The 19,922-nt window shown below is 46.9% G+C and overlaps 1 protein-coding gene across 5 annotated transcripts; it reads left to right on the top strand.

Annotated features, from left to right (window-relative positions):
- Positions 1-2,171: 2,171 nt before the first annotated feature.
- Cxcr3 (C-X-C motif chemokine receptor 3) lies at positions 2,172-12,671 on the top strand. Of its 5 annotated transcripts, none has more exons than XM_087600913.1 (4): positions 2,172-2,508; positions 8,327-8,438; positions 9,884-10,179; positions 11,169-12,671. In XM_087600913.1, exons 3-4 carry the CDS (start codon positions 10,168-10,170, stop codon positions 12,258-12,260), a joined length of 1,104 nt encoding a protein of 367 aa, XP_087457039.1. In that variant the 5' UTR covers positions 2,172-2,508; positions 8,327-8,438; positions 9,884-10,167; the 3' UTR covers positions 12,261-12,671. The 5 variants fall into 5 exon arrangements, with proteins under 5 accessions (XP_087457039.1, XP_087457043.1, XP_087457041.1 ...); XM_087600917.1 differs by having other exon boundaries at positions 2,246-2,508; positions 8,352-8,438; XM_087600915.1 differs by lacking the exon at positions 2,172-2,508 and adding an exon at positions 3,016-3,147 and having other exon boundaries at positions 8,352-8,438.
- The last annotated feature ends 7,251 nt before the right edge of the window (positions 12,672-19,922 follow it).

Below are 19,922 nucleotides of genomic sequence, written 5' to 3'. Positions count from 1 at the left end.
ATTTCTAAGGTAGGGTCTCATGGATCCCAAACTAGCCTCAAACTCACTTTGTAGCTGAGGACGACCTTAGATTTCTGACCCAAGAGCTAGGATTACAGGTCTACAGCAGCATGCCCTGCCTTCCAACTCCTCTTCCTATACAAGCCCTTTCTCAGCTTGATCAGAAGCTATCCCGGTTTATAAATTCTCTGGGCAGTTATGCAAGAACATTCACTAGCAGGGCAGTTATGTGAGATCACTATTTTATCCACTAGCAAATTGCTAAAAATGAATCTGAGTTCCACCAGGTGAATGGGGGTGGGGGGAGGAGGCTGTCCTAAGCATTGTCCTAAGCATTGTCCAAAGCATTGTCCAAAACAATGCGAGGTTTTAACAATATAATTTCCTTTTTCTCTTCTGTCCCATCCCCCAACCAGCCAGGCTCAGCTTTGAGCTTCACCACAGTGCTGGTTTCCTTGGTAACCACCTCGGGTTCCCACTCCAGTGTCTTGTGTTCTTCCTATTCCAGCCTCTCTCTCTCTGTGGAACTCGGGAGGCTCTCTCTCCTGCTTCCAGAAGGGGACAGCTTTGGACATGGCCCTAGCCCCCATTAGGGATTTGTATAGAGAGCGGTGTCCCAGCCCCCCATGCCAGGTCAGCTATATGTTCCCTGCTCTCCCTAAATTCACATAAAGGCCTTTCAAATCCTGTTGAATTTCAAGTAAATTATTCACAAGATGAAATGTGTTCCCTGGTCAGAACTGAACAGTCTGGGTAGGTATGGACTTTGAAGCCAGCCTGGCTTGAAATCCCGGTTCTAATATTTATTTGCTATGGATTTTGCAAATTAGTCTCTTGGAGCTTGATTCCTGTCTTTAAGAGTAGAATACACACATATTGAGCTTTTCTGAAGACAGGTGTGGAGTGTTTGTGTGTGTGTGTGTGTGTGTGTGTGTGTGTGTGTTGTTGTTGTTGTTGTTGTTGTTGTTATTGTTAAATATCGTTGTTGTTAAATATCAGCCCACACACATCTAGATAGAGCACACCAAACCAACACAGTTCCACATGGAGAGATTTAATGGGAGAAAGAGACAAGGGGAAGGGGCAAGAGAAAGAAGAGGAGGAGGAGGAGGACAGAAGAAGTCTGCTTTTATACGGAATGTGACTTAACTACTCCCAGGTGGAGGTGAGAATTGAACCAAAGGAATACTGGGAATGTATGGCCATTGCTGTGGCAACAGTGACCAACTGGTGTCCCTGCTGAAGGCAATTTTGATACCAACATACCTCCCTTTTTCTTATCATAAAAAAGAAGGAAAAAAGAGAGGGGAAAGCTGATGGTGAAAGGGGGATAGGGGCAATGTGTCTCTTAGGCTGCTTCCTGCTGACTTGGGGCGTTGTCAATTTCAGGGTATAGCTGACTTTCACCATCAGGGTCCACTTGGTAAACGTTCACACCAGGCTCCTCAGTGGACAGTGGCTGGCAATCTTGTAACAGGAACTGATTAATGGTTAGAAATTTCTGTATCTGTCACTGACGGAATGTAGAAACAAGATTAATAAGGCAGGGAGCGAATAATAACGCCAGGAAGATCACTAGGAAAGGCATTATGAAAGGGAGTATCTACTTCCATATAGGGTTTTCGAAAATCCAAGAATTGGAAGTCTCATGTTCCTTGAAATTCTGCATGTCTGATTGTAGCTCCTGGATTTTATTTCTCACTATCCCAGATCGGTTGGTGTAGAAACAGCATTCTTCTTAGAGGAACAGGCAAAAAACACTTTCCTTCGTTGTCAGGACATCCACCCTCCCCACAGGTTCTGAAGCATCACAGCTGCTAAAGAATCGATCTGTTTCTGGATGGTAAGCATGGCTTCAGACCTCTTTTGAAACCTGTCGTTAAGCTCGTAAGTGAACTCATTATATTGGGTCATGGAAGTAGTTATCCCTGCAATCCCAGTGCCAGCACCTATGGCTATCCCTGTAGTGACCAAGAGCGGCACGACCTGCCCTGCCCTCTTATGCTGGGCAGCTGTCATATCTACAGCTGGGACTGGCAGGGGCTTGTTTCCCTGGGTTACCTCTAGTTCAGGGAGAAGGAGCACCAACGTGCAAACTCCTGACCAGCTGGCAGGCAGACAATGATATACCTGGGTGCCACAGAGGATTGACGTGTTTTGGACTGCAGGGCATTGTGGGACAGATGAGGTATCAAGGATTGTGGTTCTATTGCAGTCTAGGGAGCTTAGAGTTCCTACAGAATGTGCCCTAGGGGTATTAAAAGAGTTTGCCACACCAAAAACAGAAATAGAGGAAAGGTGTGGAGTCGTAGAGACAGCAGAGTCAAGGCAGCTGACAAAGTGTGAGGTAAAGTTATCTGGTTGTATCACTGGAGAAGCCGAAAGTGGCAGCTGTGAGTTAGTTCCTGGGGGGACGCATAGCCAGCAATCTTTGAAGTGACCAGGTCGGGTGTCGTTAAGGAGTTGGTATGCTGAGGTCAAGGTCTGGAGCAAAAGGCGGAATAACAGGTTGGTGTCGTTTATGAGGGGGGATGGTAAAGAGGTGAGGACCTCAGAGGAGTGTTTGACTACCTCTCCTACCTTTCCGGTATCTAGAGGTTGGGCAATTGAGACATATTTTCTCTTAATGTGGATAGTACTTATTGGAGTTCCTACTTGATTTTTCCGGTAGAGCTAGCTTACCAACAACTCCTGTCTCCCACCTGGGGTTCCATGGGTCTCCTATGTAGGAAAAGAGTGTCTTGCGATGTTGATAGAAGTGATTGGTCCATGATCCTAGCATATGTATCTGACAAGACCAATAGGGGCAGCCCCTGTATGTGTCTGGCCATTTTTTACAATCATCTTTTGTCTGGTCAAAGAGAAAGCAGGTAAAGAGATCATACTATTTAGATGGGATAACAGATACAGGGATGACAGCCATGTGGATCGGTTCCTGGCGCCCAACCATGGAGCAGTTTCCAGACCCTATTTGGAAAGACTGTTTGTTATCTGTGGGAGTTTCTTGAACCTCAGATTTCCAGATGTACAGCTTACCCTGGATAGAAACAAGCAGCAAGGGGAGGATGAGAAGCCCATGTCTAGTTCAGTGGTGTTGAATGCAGCTGATAAAACATTGGAGTCTCATTTTCTGAAACCGGGAACAAGGTGGGTGGTCTCGATGTCTTCTGGAGCTTAACAGATCACAGTCCTGTTAGGGTCGATGTGTATGAAGAATGTTTAGGAGGAGGGGTGAGAGGTTTGAGGTGGGAAAGGTGGACCCAATGAGGGAGTCCCTCCAATTTGGCAGCTATAGGTGTCACAAGAATCGCCTTTTTAAGGTTCTGCCATTTAGGGGAGAGCGGTGAGGGCAGATGGTCTTGGGGGAATAGCAGAATTTGGTCTCCAATGTTGATAGGCAGCAGACAAGGGACAGTGTATGGCCGAGGGGGTCAGCAAAGTCCCATAGGGGAGAGCGAAGGTGGCAAAGCAATGAGGTGAGTAGATGGTCTGGGAGGGGAGAGCATTTAGGTAAAAGACCAGGAGTTAGGACCGGGCGTCCATACATGAGTTCAAAAGGTGAGACTTGGAGAGGTCGCTTAGGGAGAGCTCGTAGTCTGAAGAGAGTCAGAGGTAAGAGTTTTACCCAATCTAGATGGAGTTCCTGTGACAGCTTGACAAGAGTAGTTTTTAAAGAGTAGTTAGTTCTTTCTACCTTTCCTGACGATTGAAAGTAGTAGGGAATGTGGAAATGCCAGGGGATGTCTAGGGCCTTAGCCAGTATTTGAGAGATTTGGGAGGTAAACTCAAGACCATTGTCTAACTGGAGGGAAACTGGGACACCAAATTTCAATCTTGGCCCATGCCCGGATAGAACATACCCAGACAGCATGGTTCCACGTGGAGAGGTTTAATGAGAGAAAAAGAGTAGAAGAGAGAAAAGGCTGCCAGCCATGGCCATGTGGAGTGGGGGATGGGGAAGGGGGCAAAAGCAACAAAGAACAAAGAGCAAGAGGGGGTAAGAGGGAAGGAAGAGGAAGAGGATGGGGCAAGTGGCCCCATATATAATCAGGCACAGCTGGCTGTTGCTAGGTAACTGTGGGGCAGAGTATACCTGGCTGCTGTTGCCAGGTATCTGTGGGAGTGGAGCTTAGACAGAATACCAACAGTGTGTGTGTGTGTGTGTGTGTGTGTGTGTGTGTGTGTGTGTGTATGTGTGTGTGTGTGTGTAAGTGCCTCAAACAGTAGCTGGCATATGGTAAATATTACATAAATGTTACTCATGTTACCACCCATCTGTCTACTCACCTCTGGACATTTTGGTTAAACCAGTAATTGACATGGAATTCTGTGAATGACAAACCCTAGTAGCTACAGAGGAGTGTATCATTTTGATTTGATGCTTTAAGGGTTTTTGATAGTTTTATTTGAGATTATAACAGCATTTCCCTCTTCCCCTTTGTCTCTCAAAGCCCTCCCATGAATGACCACCATTCCTCTCTTTCAAATTCATAGCCTCTTTTTTTATTGTTGTCATATATGTGTATTATGGGTACATATATTCCTAAATACATAAGTACCACCTTCTCTGTCTGTATGTTACTTGTATGTATGTTTTCAGAGCTGACCAATCAGTATTGTATACCCAGTTGGTACACTCTGTATTCCCCCACACTTAGTATTCCTTAGTTGCCAGTTCTTGGTCTCAAGTTGAGGTCTCCTGGGCTTTCTCTCAAGTTCCTGTTAAGTCCTGTGCCCAGGGGAAAAGCTCAGCTTCTGGGCTTTGCCCTTACCATGCTCTGGATCTAGCTGACCATCTGTCAGGGACCCTGGCTGGAGGGGCCACCCACCCCTCTACCCATAAATTTGGGTATGGAAATTCAAGATGGCACTCAGGCCCAAGGCCAAAGGCCTTTACAATTCCAAACCTCATACAAGAATAAGACTTTGATTTTCCAGTATGTGGGGACTCAAGGCAGAGGAAGCTCTTTCCTTGGGTGTGTTCAGCCCTGGTAGGAAGCTGAGTAGCCACCACCACTGAGAAGCCTGGCAATTGGTCTGAGTGCCTTTCAACAGACATACAGTATATTTTCTCTTTCGAACCAGAGGGGGAAAATAAGGCAAAGGGAGATGAAATAACCTACACATGGCTGTGCAGCTAGTAAATGGCAGAGCCGATAACACAATTCAGCCTGCTTCACAATCCAGGGCTTATGTACCGTGTATCACAGTTCCTCACGGGGACAGCAGGGCTCTGGCAGAGATGGCCCTGCTGCCTGGATGGAGAAACATGAGCCCAGATGTAACAGGAGGCAGAGCTAGTGCCACAGCACCATGCACAGGGTCCCCAAGGCTAATACCATGTCCTGCTGAGATTGTAGGAAATTAGTTTTGATTAGTAGAGTCATTTTCCAGCAGTTCAGAGAGTTCAAATGAGGCAGGATAGAAAGAAAGACAGGGAAGATTGAGAAGACATGGGACGGAAAATGAGTCCCTAACCACTGATGAGAAGAGGGACTCTTACATACAGGAGTACAAATTATGGCCTTAGTAAAAACATATGCCTTGCACCAGCCAGGTGGTTGTAAGCTAGGGCACAGGGGAACCACGGAATTCAAAGAAGAAAAAGAAAAAAGAAAAGGGAAACAAAAGAAAAGAAAAAAAAGAAAAGTTTATTTGGGAAAAGTTCAAAATTGCCATGGCTACCTCTTGGGGGGGGGGGGGGTGGTGCAGAGGAATCCAAAGCTGCTATGGCTACCTGTCTGGGACAGCAAGAGTAGCAAAGGGTGGAGAAGCCTTGCCAGTTGTAAAGGGGGAGTAGCTGCAGGGAGGGAGGTGTGCAAGCCGGGACAACCTGGAGGTTTGCAGAAGTGGTGGGGGAGGTGAGAACCAAAACGCTAGTGTAGGAGCTTTCATGTGTTCCAGGTATAGGGAATCGGATGCCCCATTTGCAGAGGTTGCCAGAGGTAGGGAATTAGTGGCTCCTCCTGACAACAGACATAGGTTTGTGAGGAATGCTGAATGTGAGCTTTTGTCTGTCTACCAGGAAGCCTTCTGTTTACTCTGTCAGAGTCCAGTCTGAGCTGAGCCCAGACCATCATTTTGAGACATTATCAGTGCCATTTAGGAGGGTTTAAGACCTAAGAGTAATGTGATGCCAGCCTGGGCTACATGGACTTTATGTCAAACCTAACACAATAACAACAGCAAACCCCTTAGAACAGCACCTGAGATAAAACAACAAACAAACAAACAAAAACAAATGGCAGATGTTCTTAGCACCCTGCTGGGCTCACCCAGCTCCCAAGATAGAAGCAGCCCTGGCACAACTGTCAAATGCCTGACCCACTTAGTCTCTTGGCCTTAGTGCACTTTGAAAGGGTTTGAATCCCAGGAGGGCCGTGATGTGATATTATGGACAGAGGGAAGGACCACACTCCACTCAATATCCATGTACCCGGGCCTCCCTGACACTGGGTCTTTCTTCTTGTAACCTGAGTGCTCTTTCTCTTGGGAAGTTTGGGGCCAAGGGAAGAAAAGTCTCATGACCTGGGGGTGTGAAAGCAGATGCCTAGAAATGCGACTCCTCGGTTAAAGAATCTCTGATTTTGCCTGGGCAGACTTTCATGACAGTCTGAGGCTGGCAACTGAGTTAGGGAGCTTTCGGAAACTGCTAAGAGGCTATTGTGTGGACCTCAGGAGAGTGGGCCTCGGGATGGTGGACCTTAGGAGGCTGTGAAGCAGCAGGCTAGGAGAGAGAAGAAAATGGCCCTTGTTCCTGGTGAAGAGGCCCTCCTTCCTGTGAGGGACTGGGCAAAAAGGTGTCTATCTCCCAGCCTCCTGTCTCCCCAAACCACAGCTCAGAGGTGTGAAAGAATGAAAAACAACAGGGGGAGGGGAGGCAGAGAAGAGCCAGGTGCACAGTTCACACCTTGACCACTGATGAGGCCCCAGGCAGCTTCACTCTGACTAACTTCCTCCACAGCCCTCTCTGCTGCAGAACAGGGAGGGCCCAGAGACCAGAACACAGGCTGTGAGCTTTTGGCTAGGTAGTTGCCTCTGACCTAGTCTTGGGATGGAAAAGGACCAAATTAGAAGGCCAGGTGAGGGCTTGGCTCAGCTCTGTGACACGGGAACCTTCCAAGGTATCTCAGCTGCAAACAATCCCTGAATTCCAGCACTGCAATTTTGGGGCTTGGGAGTTGGCTTGGCACCAGAAGAGGAACCAGCTATTAACTGGGCACTCATCTTTGCCACGTACTTTCCACACATAGGTGTGCAGTCCACAGAGCAATCCCATCACACGCATGCTATCCTCAGACCCACTCTTCAGATGAGGAAACTGAAGCAGAGAGATGAAATGCTTCCCAGTGTCAATAGCTGGACAGCCAGCGAATTGGGCTAGAACTGGCAGAGCCCCCTCTATCAATTGAGGACAGAGACCAACCACTTTTATGGAAGACTAGCCTGATGCCCCTGGCCACAGCCACACATATACTCTAAGCTACTACTGTCTATCATGGGTTCTCTTGGCATGGAAAGTTCTATGTAGCTCTAGATCTGGGGTCTGTGTTTATTCACTGCTGGCCCTCAGCTGCACCTGTGCTAAGCCCTTGGCACTCCCCGCCCCATGCTAGATGCCTAAGCCTGTGGTTATCTAGGGTAATCTTAGAGCAACCCTGCTGAGGGAACTGCCTGGTTATGGTTCTGTTCTGTCCAAGATCTCAGAGGTTGGATAGGGTGGAACTAGGCCTGGAGTCCAGACAAGACTCTGCCAACTGCAAGACAGCTGTACAAGACGCTCAAGAGCACCAAGATCCCCACCTGACCATCAGGGCCTAATCCTGACATCTGGCTGTGGCCACAGAAGGAAAGCCTTCTTTACACCTGATCATCCATCTGGCATCCCTCCCTGCAACCTGGGAAGTGAGGATCATCTTCCCTAGACAAATGACACTAAGGCCCGGGAAGGAGACTAGGGACTAGGGGTCCCTAGAGCTTTACACTTCATATAGAGCAGTAATAGTTCAGCAGCCACTGGAAGGCACACACTGGATTGCCAGCTTCTGCCAACAGGAGGCATTTCTAAAACGATCATCTGTTTTCACTACCATTCCTTTTATAAAGCAAAAGTCCCCTTTAATTCCAAAAACTGGAACAGGGAACATGATGGCAGACTACGTCCTTAAAGATATATAGATATATATAGATATATATCTTTATATATATAAGATATATATATATATAGATATATGGCAGTTAGGTTTTTTATTTGCATAAGTCACCAACAGGCATGGGGAAACTGTGGTCCTTGTGAGCACTAAAGAGATTTTGTCATGCTTTCCAGGCTTCTGTCTTCTCTGCCCCTACAGGCAGTCAAGTGCCAAGTCTTATACTTCCTGACTGGCTCCTGACCTCCTCCAAGACCTCTGGTCCCTTTGACTTGAGCCGTGCAGCTGGTAGGTTATTTCTGAGAAGTGTCCCACCGTCCATCGGGAGAGAAGAACATTCTGTTTGCCAGGAGCATGGCATGTCAATAAGCTTGAAGTGAATTGGTGGAGAATCAGCACACTGTGCTGGCTCATACCTGTAATCTCACTACTAGGGAGGGAGGCTAAGGAGAGAGGATCAGGAGTTCAAAGCTAGCCTGGTCTATATAGCAAGTTCTTGTCTCAAAAAGAAAATCACATTTAAGATAAACATGATAGCCCACAACTTTAATCCCACCACTCAGGAGGAAGAGGCAGGCAGATCCCTGAGCTTGAGACCAGCCTGTTGAGTTCTAGTCCAGCCAGTGTCACATAGTAAGACCCGGGAAAAAAGCTATACAGACCCGACTTCCACTACCCAGCACTGATGTCTGCAAACTATTGTTTTGGGTGACAATGTGCATAGGTAATACCAAAGTACATACAATATTCTGTTACTTGCTTCTTCTACCACATGGGCATGAGCTTCTCTGCATTCAGCCTCATGAAAAATATGTAAGTCTCCACTTGTGTTTACCTGCATGAATATGTCAGTTTGTCCATTTAAAAGATAGTGGACTAGCCCACCCTCCTGCCACATTCTCTTCACGATGGTGCACCCCTATCATCCCAGCTCTCAGGAGGCCGAGCCAGAAAGGTCACTGAGAATTCAAAGTCAGGTGGGGTTACAAAATAAGACCATCTCAAAAGAACCAAAACATAAAGTTAAAAGTGCTAACATCCTTTTCGGACCACCCACTTTGAGATGGGTCTGTAAAAGCAGGTGCCGCCCTGGGACAGACCAGCACATGGCCTAGGTTGTTGAGCAGCGAGCAGGCTGTGTGCTGCAGAAGCAGTTCCTGCACCTGTCAGCAGGCCTGCCCTCTACTTCCCCATTGTGTGGCTTCGGACCTCTGCTCTTTTCTCAAAGAACCTTCCCCCCAACCAGCCAGCCCAGACCCTTCCTAGGACCCAGGCCTTTTTGCTCTATCACCAGCTGGAACTCCAATGTTCCTGATAGCCTGCTGCCCCATCAGCTGCACTGCTTGTCCGCCACACAAGCCCAGACGCCAAACACTGAGTTAGCAAGTATTTCCCAATTCCTCAGCGTGCTCCTGAACAGCTCCATCTGATCTGGGCATTCCAGATGACTTTGGGCTCATTATAATCCCACGATGATTTTATAAATACATATCCATCAATGCCAGGTGGGATTCAACCATCCCCAAATTAGAAAAGAGGTGGCATGCTGGCATGCTGCTCTTGGAAGTGTCCTCCCTCCCCATGCACTTATGACAGCTGTACCCACAGCACAGCCCACTCTAGCACGGTCCTAGTGAGACTCCAGTCCCACATTTGCTGGGGAGAAGGTACCTTCGGGTGGGCTTCCCTCCCGCAGTCACTGCCATTACATCATACTTCCTGCCTGCTCCTAGTTATGAATGGGATCGCGTAGGACAAGAACTAGACTTGGTAACAGTCCTAAGTTCCTGGCTAGCCCCTTCCAAGTGTATTCACCTGGCCACAGGAGTGGCAGAAAAGGCAGAAAAGCCCTTGGTGGAGGGCTGGTGTAGATTACCCTTTGGAAGAGGCTGTGCTGAGCCGTGAAATCTTCACTTCCTCTGTTCACGGCAAGTTCCCAACCACAAGTGCCAAAGGCAGAGAAGCAGGCAGCACGAGACCTGACCCCAGCAGCCACAGCCAGAGCAGCAGCCAAGCCATGTACCTTGAGGTAAGTTCTGCTGCCCGGTTCAGCTATATTACAGTGGTCAAGTGGCCGAGCTCTGATACTAGGGACAAGGCTGGGCTGGCTCACAGCCAAGAGGCACCAGAGGGCTGAGTAAGCAGCATGGAATGCAGAGGTTCTGGTAAGAGCATTGGTGAATTGGGAAACCCAGCGTGGTCACTAACCACAGGCATGTCTCCTGCCTCTGTGGCTTGAATGCCTCATCTGAAAATGTCAAGCTGTAGACACTCAGCTTTGGTGATCTCTAGCTCTCAGATAGTTTGGGATACGGTGCAGAGGTGAAGAAGCTTCCTGCTATCCAGATGAAGCGGTATGCCCCCATTGTCCTAGCTACTTGGAAGGCAGAGGCAGAAAGCTCATTTGAGCCCGAGAGTTTGAAATCAGCCTGGCCATCTTGGGAAGACCAATTAGGGCTTGGGTGGGAAGCTCAGTGGCTACCTAAGTGGATGCACAAGCCTCTGGGTAGGGGAAGAGAGGCACGTATGGTGTGTATAGGGGTGCACAGTGGTTTGTAGAAAATCCTTATGTGAGACCAGGAAGTCAGGGTCATCAGATAAGGGCTGAGGAGGGAAAGGAGGGCCAGGGACTAGGAGATGGAGGAAGGAAGCACCTGGGGAGGCTGGTGCTTGATCCAGTGGTGGCCATAGCATGAATGGAAGGTTCCAGACGCTAGAAGGAAGTTCCTCCTCCTCCTGCAGAGGATCCCTGCCCTGGGTGATAATCCAGAACGCGTCTTGGGGAGGGTGTGGGGTGTTCGCCAGCCTTTGAAGAGAGGAGTTACTGTCCCAGTCTCAGTAGATGGAGTTAAGGAGTGGGCCTGGGGAAGAGCATGACAGTGCAGGGTCTGGCCTAGAATGAGCTATTGCTAAGGGAACCACTCACCAGAATAAATGATAGGGCACAAAGGGGCAAGCCAGTTGCCAGGCCTTTACAGAGCATGGCCTCCCTTCCCTCTTTCCCCCTTCCTTGGGCAGGTCAGTGAACGTCAAGTGCTAGATGCCTCGGACATTGCCTTTCTTCTGGAAAACAGCACATCTCCCTACGATTATGGGGAAAACGAAAGCGACTTCTCTGACTCCCCGCCCTGCCCACAGGACTTCAGCCTGAACTTTGACAGAACCTTCCTGCCAGTCCTCTACAGCCTCCTCTTTTTGCTGGGGCTGCTAGGCAATGGGGCAGTGGCTGCTGTGCTACTGAGCCAGCGCACTGCCCTGAGCAGCACAGACACCTTCCTGCTCCACCTGGCTGTGGCCGATGTACTGCTGGTACTAACCCTCCCACTGTGGGCAGTAGATGCTGCTGCCCAGTGGGTTTTCGGCTCTGGTCTCTGCAAAGTGGCAGGTGCCCTGTTCAACATCAACTTCTACGCAGGGGCCTTCCTGCTGGCCTGTATAAGCTTTGACCGCTACCTGAGCATAGTGCATGCCACCCAGATCTACCGCAGGGACCCCTGGGTACGTGTAGCCCTCACCTGCATTGTTGTGTGGGGTCTCTGTGTGCTCTTTGCCCTCCCAGATTTCATCTTCCTGTCAGCCAGCCATGATCAGCGCCTCAATGCCACCCATTGCCAGTACAACTTCCCACAGGTGGGTCGGACTGCTCTGCGTGTACTGCAGCTAGTGGCTGGTTTCCTGATGCCCCTTCTAGTCATGGCCTACTGCTATGCCCATATCCTGGCTGTGCTGCTGGTCTCCAGAGGCCAGAGGCGCTTTCGAGCTATGAGGCTAGTGGTGGTGGTGGTGGTGGCCTTTGCCGTCTGCTGGACCCCCTATCACCTGGTGGTGTTAGTGGATATCCTTATGGACGTGGGAGTTTTGGCCCGCAACTGTGGTCGAGAAAGCCATGTGGACGTAGCCAAGTCAGTCACCTCAGGCATGGGCTACATGCACTGCTGCCTCAATCCACTGCTCTATGCCTTTGTGGGAGTGAAGTTCAAAGAACAAATGTGGATGTTGCTCATGCGCCTGGGCCGCTCTGACCAGAGAGGACCGCAGCGGCAGCCTTCATCTTCACGGAGAGAATCATCCTGGTCTGAGACAACTGAGGCCTCCTACTTGGGCTTGTAATTCAGGAATGCAACTGGAGCCTGTGCAACCCAAGTCCTAACACACTCCAGGCTCTTCTCCTTGTAGTTGGGCTAGCTCTAACTTACCCATAACTTTGCTGCTGGGACTCAGTGACAGCTCAGCATATCCAGGTCTCCTGAGAACCACTCTCAGCTCCAAGGACAGCAGCACCTTTACTGAGCCATGCCCTGCCTCCGCTGTTTTAGAACTAGTTGCCTGGAGCCCCACCACCCTTCTAAATTAGCAGATAGCACTCAGCCATCCCTGTGTGAGAAGAGGAAGAGACAAATAGCACTGAAGGCCAGGCCTTGCTCAGCACTGAATGTGTTTATGGTCTCCAATATCTCAACATGTGCCCAATTTTATGGCTAGAAACCCTGCTTAAACTTTCAATAAACAAGATAATGAGGACCAGGGTGTATTCACAGTCATTCTTTTGACCAGCTCTGGCTGCACTCTGGTGTGTATTTCCTGCCTCATCCTGCCAGGTTTAGAGTTTGTCTCTCTGCCCTCCTGGGTCTACTGTACCCTCTGCTGCACCCCCTGTTGCCTAGTGGAGCTGCTAGACACAGTCACAGGATTGGGTGTTGGCACTGGATAGTTGAGCAGCTGGTTGTCTAGGTACACTTTGGAGCCACTAGACAGTAATAGGCCATAATTTCTGGATTCCAGCAGCTCAGGCCATCAGGGAAGGTGTGGTAAAAATGAACAAATACCAAGCAATCTATACCACAGAGCAAGAGGGCAGCACATGCTGAGTCCTGGGCTCAGCAAGATGACAAGATCTATCTGAAATGGCTTTCTAGAGACTTAAGGGGCAAGTGGCATGTCCAAGGCTAAGAGAAGGAAGTGTTCTGTATTTCTAATGGAGAGGCTGAAGACAGTAATCCTTTGGGGAGATTATAAGTTGTCTCGGCTGGGCCAGAGGTGGTGATACTTACTGGTATTTGGGAGGCAGAGGCAGGCTGATCTCTGTGAGTTCTACAGATTGAATTTCAGGCCTGCCAGGGCTACAAAGTAAGAAACTCTGCTTCAAAAACAGTCTCAGGGGGTTGGGGATTTAGCTCAGTGGTAGAGCGCTTGCCTAGGAAGCGCAAGGCCCTGGGTTCGGTCCCCAGCTCTGAAAAAAAGAACCAAAAAAAAAAAAAACAGTCTCAGCTGGCTGGAGTTAAGGGTTTGGGTAGGGGGAAGAGCTGATGATGAGGCTGTAGGGTGGTCTGGGATAAGGCAATGGGACCACAGGTCAGTCAGAGAAAGTTGTATGGGTTATTTGGGTAGTATGTGGGGAGGGCTTGAAAAAAGGGTGGGGCTGGGGAGCTGGTTCAGTGGGTAAGACTGCTTGCTATGTAAACATGAAGACCCAAGTTCAGACCACCAGCACCTATGTAAAATCGGTGTGTGGCCATGTATAACTATAACTCCAACACCATGGGGTGGGTTGGCTGGCTGCCAGCCTGAGGGTGGGGGAGGAGGTGAGATCCAGGTTCCTGTCTCAAAGAAATAAGGTAGAAAGTAATAGAGAACATTCAATATGCTCTTACAGACTACACATACACATACACACACACACACACACACACACACACACACACACACACACACTGGGAACCGCATACACCCCACACCCACCCCACACCCACATGCCACACCCCACATCAGCAGCAGGGCCTGATGATTTATTTGTTGGCAGTCATTAGCATGTAGCCACCAAAAAAGAAGTGGGCAGCAAGTAGCATTTTCCACGACTAAAGCTGAATGGAAAAAAAAAATAACCAGTGCTTTCTAGAAGAGTAGGTGACAGGGCTACCCCGCTGCATTGTCAGTCCCTCCCAGTGAAGTCGCAGATGTGCCATGACCCACCCTGACAGGCTGGGCCTCGTTTGAAGCTGCAGATATGCTGGAGAGCTTGGGAAAGAAGGAATAGAAGCAGTTAGCTGGGGAAGTCTGCCCTACTCTATATAGACCTGCAGCATCTTCTAGTCTCAGTGTTCCAAAGACTACTCTACCCACCTACAAAATGAGAAGAGAAAATGTCCAAAGAATATATCCTGCTTATAAAAAGTATCCCTGGGAACTAAAAATTAAAAGCAAACTGAGTTTATATGTACCATATGTGTAACAGAAGAGGCCAGAAGAGAGTGTTGGGTTCCCTGGTCTGGAATTCTAAAGCAGTTGCAAGCTGCCATATGCACGCTGGGAAACAAACCTGGGTCCTTTGCAAGAGCAGTAAATGCTCATTAACTGCTGGGCATCTCCACAGAAAACAACTCTTAGCAGATCAGAGTGTAAGAATGATAATTTTCTCCATCTAATACAAAGTAAGAGGACATGCCAACATGAATGAAAGAAATTTCAAAAGACCCTACTCATAAATGAAAAGCTACAGGCAATAGCTGCCCTGGTAAAAACAGTTCCCCTCCCCCTGGGATGAACACCTGATAGGCTGTACAATCCCAAGTGATCTGCTTTAACCACATGGACATAGGAGCAACACTAAATAAATGGACTCAGTAGGTTTTACACACACACAATTAAAGACGTCATGAATTTGAGAGGGAGGGACATAAGAGGAGTTGGAGCAGGGAGTGGTGGAAATGATATATAGTACTCACATATGAAATTCTCAAAAAACGTTTTTAAAAATAGGTAAGAGGAACTATCTTCCCTAGTTTTTTTTACTCTGAGCACATGAATATACTAAAGAGAAATGTATGCAAGTAAAATGTAAATCTAAACATTCTGGGAAGAATGGGGGCCAAGTTGAAATCCTGGGAAGGACTTAATAAATTAATTAATCAGGACCCAAGGGAGGAGATTGTTGAGGCCACACAAATGTAGGATTTTGTGCTTAGATGCATGGATCCACGTCTGTGGCAGTCTGGAGAGAAGTACAAGTCTACTGAGGTAGGCAAACATCTGCACAGCTCGGAATGCTTTTGGGTTCCATTCATGTGACACAGCATCACTGTCATGAGGAAGGATACCAAAGGCTGGAGAACCTTCAGAATATAAGAACTGCCCTCTGCAAATCTCATCAGAAAACTACAAAATTGGATTTTGAAAAGCAACAACAGATGACCTATGCCTCACAGAACAACTCAGTGGTGGGTGCTTTCCTCAAATGCAGGAAGCATGGCAAACCAAACAAACAAAACCAAAATGAACAAACAAGGGGACTGGCCAGCAGGTCTCTGCCTCTGGATTTCTAATCCAGTACATACCACCAGGCTGACTAGCAGGCAGACTTACCTTCCCCTAACCTGATTCCCAAGGCCATCTATGATCAGAAAAACAAAAGCTTGCTCTGTTTAGGACCTGTTCTAAGCACTTTATGAACACAAATCCTGCAGCCCTAACAGTAATTCTAAGGTAGTAAGTAAAATTGGCCTCATATTCATGAGTTCTGTATCATGGATTCAACAAACTGCCAATCAAAAGTTACTAAATTTATTACATAAATGTATGACACTGTCAAGTAATAAAATAAAAATAACATGAAACTGCATCTGCTCTGAATATATACATATTTTCCCTTGCCACTATAACAACTATTTCTTACATGGTATTTCCACTCTATTGGGCATTGTAAGTAACATACAGGTGAGTTGAAGTATGGAGGAGGAGGATAGGTAGCGAACAATTTTTTTTTAATTTATTTTTTAAGATTTTATTTTATTGTATATAAGCACACTGTAGCTGTCTTCAGATACACCAGAAGAGGGCATCAGATCTCTTTACAGATGGTTGTGAGCCACCATGTGGTTGCTGGGAATTGCTCAGGACCTCTGGAAGAGCAGTCAGTGCTCTTAACTACTGAGCCATCTCTCCAGCCCCCGGTAGTGAACAATTTTATATAAGGTATTTGAGCATTTCTAGGTTTCAGCGTTTATTGAGGGGTGCCAGAACCAGTTCCATGCAGGCGCAGAAGGATGACTGCACTTTTATTGGCTCTGTTTTACAGAAAACATGGGTAAAATGAAGTTAAATAACTTGTCCAGCTTCTTCCTATCTTTGCCTTAATACATGTCCTCTTCCTAACTGCTGTTCTCAGTACCAACCATTCCATAAGAATCAGGAGCCTCGTGCCTTCCTGAAAATCCGAGTTTCCTTTTCTGACTTTTCAGCCATTCTCACTCTGCTAATCCCCTACTTGAATAACCATCCATTCCATATAGCACAATCCAAAAACTTCTCCTTTGTGTAAGTGTATCTCTCATGTCCTTAAACTCCAAAATGGCCTCTCCCAGATATGGCAGTGCTGGTGACCATGTGCTAAACAGAAGGTCTCTAACTGGGTAAACGGAATTGTTATTGGGCAAGGCCATCTAGTTCCTGATTAATCCAAACAGCCTATATCAGCATAAAGATCTCCACCCTGCTGTCATATAAAATCTGCCTCCTTTTCTACAATTTTGCTTCTCTGAGAGATAGCCTTGGCAGTTTTATGTCCATTAAACCACCATCCATGGAGTGATCCAATTCTGCTTAAACTAACACATGTCTGGGACATGAAGTACACATGGTTAGTGCAGCAGCCGAGAGTGCTGGCATACAAGAGGTATTCAATAAATAAATGTTTATTCATTTATTCTACCTTTCAATCAAAGACAGTGTGGTTAAGTAGTGTGTAGATTTTTTTCTGAGCCAGTTCTTCCTTATTTGAACTTCCTTCCAGAGTATTGTTTTAACTTTTCAATGATATTCAAGAATCATCCAGGTATTCTGCACATAAACTTCCTACAAAGGTAAACTCAAGTGAATTTTTGCATGGGTAAGGTAATAGGAGAATGTATACACGCATACACATATACATGCTCACTAGGTAAGAACATTTATTTCCTAAGCTTCCTTCACAGTCTCTCTCTTTATTCTTGGAAGTCTCAAAGGTATAAGGCCAGCTTTCAACCTCAAGACTGATCACTGTACCTACAGCTCTCCTTTGATCGTTCTTATTTTATAGTTATTCAATGCAAATTTCCAACAAATTTATGAGTCTATATTTAGCATAACAAGCCCCATAATCAAAATTTCATCATAACTGGCTGAAAACCTCAGAGGTATGTGAAGCTCATTTTTCCCTTACCCTGTGTTTAACTGGGAAGTGGACTACTATTTCCACACTATGGGCTCTTTCCGTTAGTATCTCCTTTGCAACACAAGGTCATCATCTCTCTAATCAAGTCCCCATCCTCCCCTCTCTACAACAGCTCTAACTGTGCTCTTTCCAACCAGGTTCATTCCCTTCTACTCCAACTATTCACTCACCTCCAGATTAATTTTCTTTCCTTCTGGCTGTTCCTTGCCCAGTTGGCCTGGTATTCAAGGTCTGAGTCAATAAGGTTACTCTGCCCAAAGTGGGCAACTCAAACATCCCCTGGAGTGATCTGTGATTTCCCACTTTTGTACTTCAGTGTCAATTTTTTCCCATGACAGAGTGACCCCATCTCTACCTTTACTGAGAAACATCAATGGTATTTTATTATTTGCAAAGAACCTCTCTTTGCATCATATTTAATTCACATAACCACCCATCCAAGAAGTTATTACTGTTTGTTTCCATCTCTGTCTTGAAGATGAAGACTCAGAGGTGTCTGGCCCAAAGGTCAGAGACAACAGGTCTTCTGACCCAAATCTCTCATGTTTTCCATTAAGCCATTATCACTGTCCCATATTTCAGTGTACCTCAAATAGCACCAAGAATAGTGCTGAACATAAAAAGCACTATTGCTCAATCGCTACTGATTTAAATGGAGATGGTTTTATGATTACTAATGCCATGTATGCAAGGCTGGCCCCAAACTCATGGCCATCATTTTGCCTTATCCTTCCTACTACTGGGATTTACCAGATGTGGCACCATGCCTAGGTTTTTTTTTTTAAAAACTATGGCTAGAGCAATCCATAGTCTGAAAGACAAGCCCACAGAGCTAGAAAAAGAAATGGGAACATGGTGAGTTTCTGACTTCACAGGCTCCTGAGATGGGAGAATTTTCCAGAAGTTACTAACTACTGAATTGTAAAATAAAACCTTGTGTAAGGAACTTGGAATGAGGAGAAAGCAAAGAAGGAAAAGGTAAACAAAACAAAGGAAGCTAATGCCAGGATCTTAAATTCTAAACCTAATATGGGACATGAAGATGATCTGGGTGACTAAACAGGTTTTACTCCTTCCTAAGGTTGGCTTAAGAGGATAACCTTCCCCAGTAGAGAATGACTCTCCCTAGGGCCATGGGTCATGCAGGAGGAATGGTGTTCGGCAGTGGACCATGAGAGGAAGCCTGGTAAAGTTGAGCTAAGGCTTGAAGCCCTGGGGACCCTGAAGGGGCAGTAGCAGATTCATTTGCTCCCAGCACTAGGCCCCTGTCATATAGCCAGTCCTGATAGAATTGTAGCCATTAGTCACATAGGGGCAGCACCCCCAAGCCCTTCCACATGAAGATGAGGCATCCCTAACATCTCAGACCAAGCCAAGAGGAAGCACCTGTTCTCAGACCCCAACCCACCCCAAAACTATATATAAGATCCTATCCAGAAGGAATAAAGGAGTGTGTAAGAATTACTCTGTCATCTGAGAGCATCTGTCACAAGAGCTGTAACACTGCCGGGAAGAGAACACTCTTTTGAAGCTTTCACCTCCAGAAGCTCCCCTGCACTCCCTTCACTGACAGCCAGGCCCTGGCTCAGCCCAGCTCTGCTCAGCTCAGCGAAGCCAGTGCAGTGTCTTGGAGCAAAAGCAGTTGCTGGGGCAGCAGGGCATCAGAGCAGCGGTGGTGGAGGCACTTGCCCATCCCTGTTTGTGTCCTTTCCCATTCCTTTGGACCTACCCACCTGACCAGGCCAGAGATCTTTGTGAATAGTCTCCAATACACAGAACCATCAGAACGGCAAATGGCTTTAGAACTCATGGAATGCAGCCCACGGGTTACCACAGCCACATGAGTGGACCTCAGTATGGCACAGCCCTGAGAACTATGGTGTCCTGAGAACTTTATGCTGTTATGGAGTTCTGCTCTGCTTACTGCCCTCACATCCCTCTTAATCTAAGAGTTCTATTAAACTTTAAGGGGGCTTTTAGTCACTACTGGACAGTATCTATGGCACTCATAATACTAATGCTTGATCTCCTTCAGGCAATGCTGCTGGAGCAGATTAAAAATTCTATCACCACCCTAGAAAAGAATTTAGAGAGGTAGACTGTCAACAATGACTACCACCCTTAGTAAACATTTGAAAAAATAAAGTTGTTAGTGAAGCTAGGTTGAGATGTTTTTACTACTGGCTCTGATTTAGAAACTCTTAGGGAACAAACTGAAGTTCAGAAAGGCATACTCTTAGTAGTTAAGCTAGGGACCTAGAACAATAGCAGCACTGGTGAAGTGACTCTCAGTGAGGCTGGACAGGTAATGATTGATTTCTTACACCCATTTTGTACTCATCTTCCTGATATGATTAAGAATTGCTGATGAGGGGGCTGGGGATTTAGCTCAGTGGTAGAGCGCTTACCTAGGAAGCGCAAGGCCCTGGGTTCGGTCCCCAGCTCCGAAAAAAAGAACCAAAAAAAAAAAAAGAATTGCTGATGAGTAGATACATATTTTTAATAATTTAAGGTAGATATTACTGATTTTTATGTAAAAGTTTAGATTTGGGATTCTTTTAAGATTC

Source organism: Rattus norvegicus, chromosome X, assembly GCF_021556685.1.
Source record: "Rattus norvegicus strain SHRSP/BbbUtx chromosome X, alternate assembly SHRSP_T2T, whole genome shotgun sequence".
Classification (NCBI taxonomy): domain Eukaryota; kingdom Metazoa; phylum Chordata; class Mammalia; order Rodentia; family Muridae; genus Rattus; species Rattus norvegicus.
This window is presented reverse-complemented; position numbering and strand designations above follow the sequence as displayed.